This window comes from Chaetodon auriga, chromosome 22, assembly GCF_051107435.1.
Source record: "Chaetodon auriga isolate fChaAug3 chromosome 22, fChaAug3.hap1, whole genome shotgun sequence".
NCBI classification, from domain to species: Eukaryota; Metazoa; Chordata; class Actinopteri; order Chaetodontiformes; family Chaetodontidae; genus Chaetodon; species Chaetodon auriga.
In genome coordinates this window covers 3,020,914-3,028,795 of record NC_135095.1, presented here as the reverse complement: position 1 = coordinate 3,028,795, position 7,882 = coordinate 3,020,914, and the positions used below count along the sequence as shown (strand labels likewise).

Here is a 7,882-nt window from a genome sequence, read left to right as displayed (position 1 = left end):
TTGACAAGTAACACCAATTTCTTTTTCTTTGTTTTCACCAACATCATCATCACTTTGACTTCAGCCGCGACCCTCTGAAAATGGGTCTCACAAGTTTTCCACTGCTCTAGACCAGTGGTTGTCAACTGGTCTAACTTCGGGACCCACCATTACCTCTTAATGACAAGCCGCAACACGAATAGACGGCACTCTGCAGCATAAAAAAAATCCCCTTCAAAATAAAAGCACAGTTTTCTTTGTTTTTTTGTTTTTGTCCAGGCAAACGCCTGGTTGAGAATCACTGCACTAGAGGACGTTGGGCCCTCATGCCACCCTCATGGGGTCTGTGTCTGACAGTTTGGTCAGAAACATGCGTACCAGTAGCCTGCTGGGGGCCGTTTTGTAGGGCTCGGGCAGCGCTCCTTCTGTTCTTCCTCACACAAAGGAGCAGATACCGGTCCTGCCGCTGGGTTGATGCCTTCTATGGCCGGGATGTCCACCATGCTCTTGAGACTGGGCTGGGAGACACAGCAAACCTTTCTGTGACTGGACTTATGGATGTCCTATCCTGGAAGAGCTGGACTACCTGTGCAGCCTGACTGGGCTGCAGGTACCGCCTCATGATGAGCACACTAACAGAACTCAAAACTAGAGAAGAAGCAGGGAGGTTAAGGAAAGAGCAATTGTCTGTGGCCACCACATGCAAAACCATTCCCCTTTTGGGGCTTGCATTACTTTTGCCTCTCTATTGCACCCGTTGTCACTTTCATTTGCACCAAAGCAGATGTAACTGAGTCACAATCACTTGTGTTCCCTAAATGGACAGACTGATATCCCTGAAGTTTAACTGACTTGGTGTTATACTGTGATGATTAATGTATTAATAATCTTTGAGCAGTGTATACCTATGTGTATGTATAATCACATAGTGCATTATGTGATTAAATGCATTTTAAAATGATTAGAATGTATTGTGAGAATTATAATACACTATAATCCCTGCAAAAAAAGCGAGTGACCAGCAATTATGAAGTATGACACTTCACCCAATAAATTATTAAAAAGTTATTAAGTTATTTGTATAAAACATTATGAATATTTATATGCTTGTAACTATTATTATACAGTACTACAAGCGGACTAACACATAAGTATGTTTATAATGCATTATAGACATAATGTGTCATAGAAAGTGATTCAAATTATTTTTAAGATGTGTATATATATACTGCATCTCTGGCACAAAAATTGCTTTCAGGATGAATTAAGATCCATCTGGTGTCATTATCAAGCAGTGTGCACTAAGCAGCTGTGTCATTTAGGGAAATATAAGCATCAAACTAAAAAATAAAAACAAAACTAAAACATTCTCGCACACAGAGGAAAAAAAAAGTACTCAAAAACCATTAAAAAACTGAAGGCTAGCAAGCTTGAGCATTGCAGGGCAGCAGAGTTTATTACATAATCCAGACAAAGGACAATTAATATTTGTAATTTGTTGCGATACATTGCTGAGGTGAAGGGTAAGTAGGTCCCAAAAAATAGTTCACATGGTGACAATTCAATAGTATGAACTTACTAACCGCTATATGAACAGTCCTAACATGACAAACATTACCTGACGCTAATGACATAAGTGTAATAAGATAAATTTGCAAAGCACTCAATCTGATGCACACTCTACACCGACAAATATCGCCAGGGAGAACTGTTACTGTCCAGGCCAGGAGGCTCTGAGGTTGAGAAGAATCAACACATCACAGGATGCCAAGCAGTAAATCCCCAACTCATGCAGTGCAGACTCTGGTGGAGGATCCTCTACACCTGCCCAGTCTCTTGTCTCGTCCTCTGACTCTTTAAGGAGATTCCTTAGCAGAATAGCAGATCCCACGTTAAGACACAAGATGATACATGCTTCCTTGACACTGTGGAGAAAGAGACAGACAGACAGACAGAGCCAACCTAATCAGAATACTGGCAGAACCAGAGTTATCCTGTTTACTCTTCAACTTGCCACCCTTACACTCCTCATATAATCCCACATTCCTCTGGGGAACCTTCTCTGGCCAGACCAATCAGGGGGAGCTGTGGCACACATGCACAAACACTTACTGCTTGAAGAAGTTCTCAGGTCTTTTGCAGTAGTGACCGAAGAGAGGAAATAGGTTTCTGGTCATGTCGAACTGAAGCTGAGCTGCCCCGCCATCACTGAAATGATTAGACAGGATCACCTGGCAGAGAGAGACATGAATATGCTGAACCGATAAATTCCAAACAATGCTGCTCCTTTATACACATTCCATGGACCAACCACTGTGAAGATGCTGATGCTATGCCTGGGACATGTAGCTTTAGTCTCAGTCTTTCAGCATTATAAGCAGCCATCAAGTACATATTTAAGACCCTTTTACAGGGTTCTCATTTACCAGTGAGTCAAATAGAAACATCAGCTGGAGACAGACTTCTCAGCTGACTCACACAGTTTAAGCATTAGCATTAGCTTACAAGAGCAAGCTATACCTACATAATCTGCTGGCGAGGACCATCATTTTAGCCAACAAAATCCACTGTCATCAGCTACAAATGAGACGCCTGCTTTTGTTCACCTCTGTGTGGAATCCAAGACCCACTGTTTCAAATATAACTGCAAATTTCACTGGTAAATCTGCCGCTATTATCCCTGAAAAGTCCGTATGTGCAGTGTGAGAATGGAAAACTAGCAACAGAAACTAAGGCTCAGTGAAGGCTCAGTTTGCTTTAAAGTAGGTTGGTGAGGTGTATAATGGTGTTTTAGGTAAATTTTATATTAACCGCAGAGCCATGACCAACAAATATAGAAACTGTGCTTGAGGGAACAGAGTTGAGGCCTTAACCCAAACAGCCTAACTGTATCCTCTCTTCTATATAGTTTGTTTTTTTGATGCTCTCCCACAAATGGTAATGAAACACAAACAGCATGGTGGAGTTTTGGTGAATATTAATCTCTTACATCCTGGTACAGAAAGTTGTCAAGTCTCTCAGCCAGGCCTTGCCAGGCCAGTTGGAACAGAGAAAGGCTCAGGACCTGATGAAGGTTCAACAATCTGTCCCTCACACATAGCATCATGGGACATGCTGAGCTGGACAGAGACATGGTGGATTGGTCATGCTGGGATGGTAGGGACAACCACCTAGAAGAGAGATAGAAGTGTAAAAGCAAAAGAGGACATATCAGTGCTAACCCTAGTCTTTGTCCACCCTCTTCAATGAAACTGGGAGAAAAATGATGGTAGAGGAAAAAAGAGAAAAACATGCATCTTCAAAATGCAAGAGTCAAGTGATGAGCAATGAAACAGACAAAGGCAATGATTCTCAAAGTATAGTTTTTCTTTATCACCTCTTTCAAATCTCTTCAACCTCTTTCTGTGAAGTTGCAGGAATCTTTCTGCACTGTAAATAACAACCCGTCTCCTTCTGCAAGCTTCCTTGTGGTTTCAGGCAGTCAGCACCTGAGACTAAGCCTTGTTCCTGAAACACTTATCTGACAAAAATGCTCTTCATACCATCAGTGAAACAGAAATTATACTCATCTATCACGCCTGATGCCGATTTCTGGAACCAAATTAGCAAAAACATCTACTTCATGATAGAACTTGCAAAATACAAATACAAAATTCACTTCACTGAGCAAAAAATTTTTAAAAAAATCTGTCTGTACCTGATTTACTTCTGTCAGATCCAAACTCAAATCATGTTACAGAAGGAGCAGTTTCCTATTTTACCAACACTGCTGTTATAGTTTTGGGGTATGCTTAGGCTGTTTCCTGTTCTATTTTAAAAAGTTCACTCTCCTCTTGTGTGGTGTTTTATTTCACTTCCTGTCTTGAACCCGCCTATTGTCTGTGTCACTTGTGTTAATTAGTTCATTGTGTATCCACTCAGTGTGTTTCCCTCTTTCAGCTGTCAGGTTGTCTGCATCTGTTCCATAGTTGTGCGTTTGTTGCTTGTGTCCCTTGTATATATTCCACTTTGTGTTCCTGCCTGTGTAACACTGTAAAACTTTAGGGTTTTTTGCAGCGTGATCTCTCTCAGGATCAAAATGTGTTCAGTGAACACATCACAATTAACTTTTTGCAGCTAGACCTGGCCAATGCCAATATGCAGCTACCTACCGTCTCAGGCAAAGCAGGCCAGTTCCATATAAAAGTCACTTATCACTAAAGAAAGCTGCAGATGAACACATTATAGACACTACCGCTAACAATTCTGCCTCATTATAGCACAATGACTGTACATGGTTCACCCATATACTAGCTTTCCACCTGGTCTTGTTACAAAACAACCTTGTATGCAGACTGTATGCATTGGATACAAATAGTAATGTGCTGATAGCTACAGATCACCTTTAACCTAGATAACTGTACAGAATTGTTTATATTGACTCAACATTTATTTCTGCCGTTTCTGCCTTTCGATATTCCTTTGCCATAATTTCCTTGGTGGAGAGGTGAGTGGAGTGTGTGAAGAAGTGCAAACTTTAGGCTTCACTGTCCTGATCAAACCCACTGCAGCTGCGTAAGGCAAATCACTAGGATTGAGTTAACACCTGACCTCATCACCAGGCTGATGTCTCACCTGTCTTGGCAGTATGGTTTGGTTTTTTCCATGATTTCTCTCATGGTCCATTCCAGCAGTCTTCCCATCATGTCTCCTTTAAGTCGATCCAGCAACGCCAACAGACCTTCAAACAGAGAGCCCTCCAGAGAAGCCAGGCGGCCCACCTCCGTCACACCCAGGCCTCCCAGTACCACCTCCTCACCCAGCGACACTGCTGCCTGCTGCAGCTGGAGGAAGAACTGAAGAAAAATACAGGCTTCTTTCATTAAATGAAAAGAATATTTATAGAAAAACTATTCACAGGAACGTTTATATCACTCAAATTTGACATCGACAAACGTTTAATTTTGACATAAATGAAGGAGGACGTCATATGGCCTCTCTGCACACGTGATGATGAGCCAGCAGCTGACCAGTTTCAGCTGCAGAGCAGACGAGGAATTCAAAAAGGAATCAGCCGTAAATGGTAAAGATTTGGGCTGGCTTCCATCTTTTAAAATGGAATAACTGTGGCTTGCTAAAAAGAGAAACACAGTATAAAAACAGCCAGCCTAGTGGGTATCATCTTTCTTTTATATGAAGTGAAATTAAATGTGTGAAAGGGGATATTATAAAATCTGGCTTTCATTCACGACCATCACCAACCTCCGCTGACTCCTAAATGTTTGTGCGCCTGGGTCAGAATTTCTGCACATTCTCCCTTAAAGGTCATAAATCCAAACTTTCCTGTGGGATGTAGATGTAAAACCACAGTGTAGCTTTTTTATGAAAACCAGGGGCTGTGTACTCATACAGGAGTGACAAAACTGAGGACTGTCCAGTCATGGCAATATACTTCTGGTGCTGTGACAAAAATGGGTAAATAAAATAAATAGATTCAGTAAACTGCACACACCACATTGTCTCCCCAGTCTCCCAGGATGGTGCAAATGTAGTTGACAGCATTAAGGATGGCACAATAACGGGCACCCAGTGGGCAGCGAGACTCCTCCTTCATCACCTGGAAAGGAAACAATCAGCTCCATCTCATTCATTTTTCAATCAGTAATAAAAAGGCAGTTGCACTGAACAAAACGGCACAATGGCGATCAATAGAACCATAGTTTTTTCAGTGTTTCCCTGATAATCGTGTCTCTCCCTAAGTAACACCCAGGACACACTGCTTACCTCTACCTGTTCGCAATGGACACCTCGCTCAACTGCAGCGCCTCGCGTCTACGCGCACAGCATCGCTGCTGCCAGCCCGTCTGTCTACGCTGAGTTTGTCTTTGATAGTTGGCATCAATAATGATTGGACTTTTTGTTTATGTGTCTCGTTCTGAGAGTCAGAGAAAGAGAGGGAGCGCACTGGGAAAAAAAAATACTGCCCTTCACCTGATATTTTTTCACTGAAACTGTAGGAAGAAACAGACAAAATAGGCGAGACTCCAACCTGTCACCATGGGCGCTGAAATGAAAAGTGAGAGGTTCCACAATGCAACAAGTGCTGCTCAAACAGGCAGCGTGTCCCAGGTGTAACAGCGTTCACGCAAAGCTCAGTCTTTCCTTCATCATCAGTTTAACTCTTCATTCACACCAGCGTCATCGTTACCTGGGTGAGCCGTATGCGAAAGTCATCCACCAGTTCTCTCTGCAGCCCCAGAAACTTGAGCTGCGCAGATGGACAGGGTAAGGCCCGGTAGCGCTCTACAGCAGGATGACAGAATACTTTTATTCTAAATGTTTTCTACACTCTAACAGCATACAGTGCTATAATGTAGGCTTTAAAGGTACCCTGTGAAGTTTCTGACCACTTGGTTGAGCTGTAGAGTCACTTTGTTTCAAGCAGGTCCCCTCATCTGTGGAGTTATTGGACATTCTGGTCAAAGGTGTCCTGACCTTTGTTCATGCGTTTGCCCTGTTAAATAACACAAACCCAACCCTTCCTGTATCCATTTACACTTAAACGCCCTCGAGAGTTTCAGTGGACAGAATCCCGTAATTTCATGGATGAGCCATTATCACCACATACACTCTCCACACAGTGACCAGCTATACTGAATGACCTGCAGACCTGTTGGCTCTGTAGGCAAACTGCATGGTCAGTGACAGCTTTGAGGTGGGTAGTCACTTGGTAGTGATTGGCCAGTCCCGGAACACGCACAGTGTAGTAAAATTTTTTCAACAGATATGTGAAGAATTGAGAGAAACCCTGTGTACTGCCTTCAAAAGTTAAAAAGTTAAATTAAGTTCATGAGGTAATAATTAAGCATATCTAAAGAGCATTATTTTCCTTGGTTCAGAGAAACCGCGTCAAAGTGAGCGGTCTTTTCTTCGGATCTAGGAAACTGCGTCGTAGTGAGCGCTCACCTCGCTAGGTGGAGCTACGTAGTGTTTTGCCGTTGCACGCACAGAGCGTATGCACAGAGCTCGTGCTCAGAGCGAAAAGAGAGCTAAGACAGCTAAACAGACTGCCGACAGCATTATTACAACGTTTGACCTTGGAAAATATTTGTCTGTGAGTATTGTGTGCATTATATTTACATCATAATATTTTCGCTGAACTCTGTTAAACTCTGAGATGCTAATTTCTGTGTGGATTCATGCTAACGTTTTCGTTTGTTAATGGAGGCTAATTGATATGCGCTCATGTTAGTGCTGTTTGTGTAACATTTGAGTAAATCGTTTATATGTGTTTCTGCTTGTAATAGTTTTACGGTGTGGTGGAAGGACTTCAGTAAAGGACAAGAAAAGACAAGCCTTGTGATTTATTGAAAAGAAAACCAACCGTTATCTGACTGTCTAGCCGACATTTGTACATGATCTGCGAGGGCAGTACACCCTGTAACCAACGGTAGATAATAGTAGCAGATTTGTTGAGCATGATATTGTAGTAGAAATTTGATAGCTCATTTGCTTGAGAGTACTGGAGAAGTAGAAAAATGAAGAAGAAGCACATAAAAGGTCAAGATGGTGTGTGCAGAGATAGCGGGGGAGGCAGTGATCATGGAGGATGATGCTGTACAGAGATTACGGGAGCAGGGCGCCTGTATCATGGCTCTTTGGGACTTTCCATGACCTTGCAAGTGTCTTTGCAGGTGTTGTTTGTGACCTTACATAACCCTGTGTGGCCTTATATAACCTTAATGTATTCGTTTATAAATCCATATTTGAGTGTTTACTGTAATCACTGGAAGATTGAATGTTCTTCACTGTCACACTACGATTCAATGATGATGCAATATATTCTTACTATGTTTTAATATAATCTCAAAGTGCACTTAATGATAATGTGATTGTGTGATATGCCTTCATACTTTATATGCAT

The 7,882-nt window shown here is 42.1% G+C and overlaps 1 protein-coding gene across 1 annotated transcript in view; it reads right to left on the bottom strand.

Annotated features, from left to right (window-relative positions):
- Nucleotides 1–1,409: 1,409 nt before the first annotated feature.
- The window catches only part of rint1 (RAD50 interactor 1), a 31,934-nt gene continuing 25,461 nt past the window's right edge, over nucleotides 1,410–7,882 (bottom strand). Inside the window, exons 10-15 of the mRNA XM_076722666.1 lie at nucleotides 6,167–6,261; nucleotides 5,471–5,575; nucleotides 4,594–4,814; nucleotides 2,969–3,149; nucleotides 2,092–2,210; nucleotides 1,410–1,904 (exon numbers count right to left, since the gene is read on the bottom strand). Of these exons, the coding sequence (XP_076578781.1) occupies nucleotides 1,691–1,904; nucleotides 2,092–2,210; nucleotides 2,969–3,149; nucleotides 4,594–4,814; nucleotides 5,471–5,575; nucleotides 6,167–6,261 (935 nt within the window). The 3' untranslated portion in view covers nucleotides 1,410–1,690. The remainder of the gene's footprint in view (nucleotides 1,905–2,091; nucleotides 2,211–2,968; nucleotides 3,150–4,593; nucleotides 4,815–5,470; nucleotides 5,576–6,166; nucleotides 6,262–7,882) is intronic.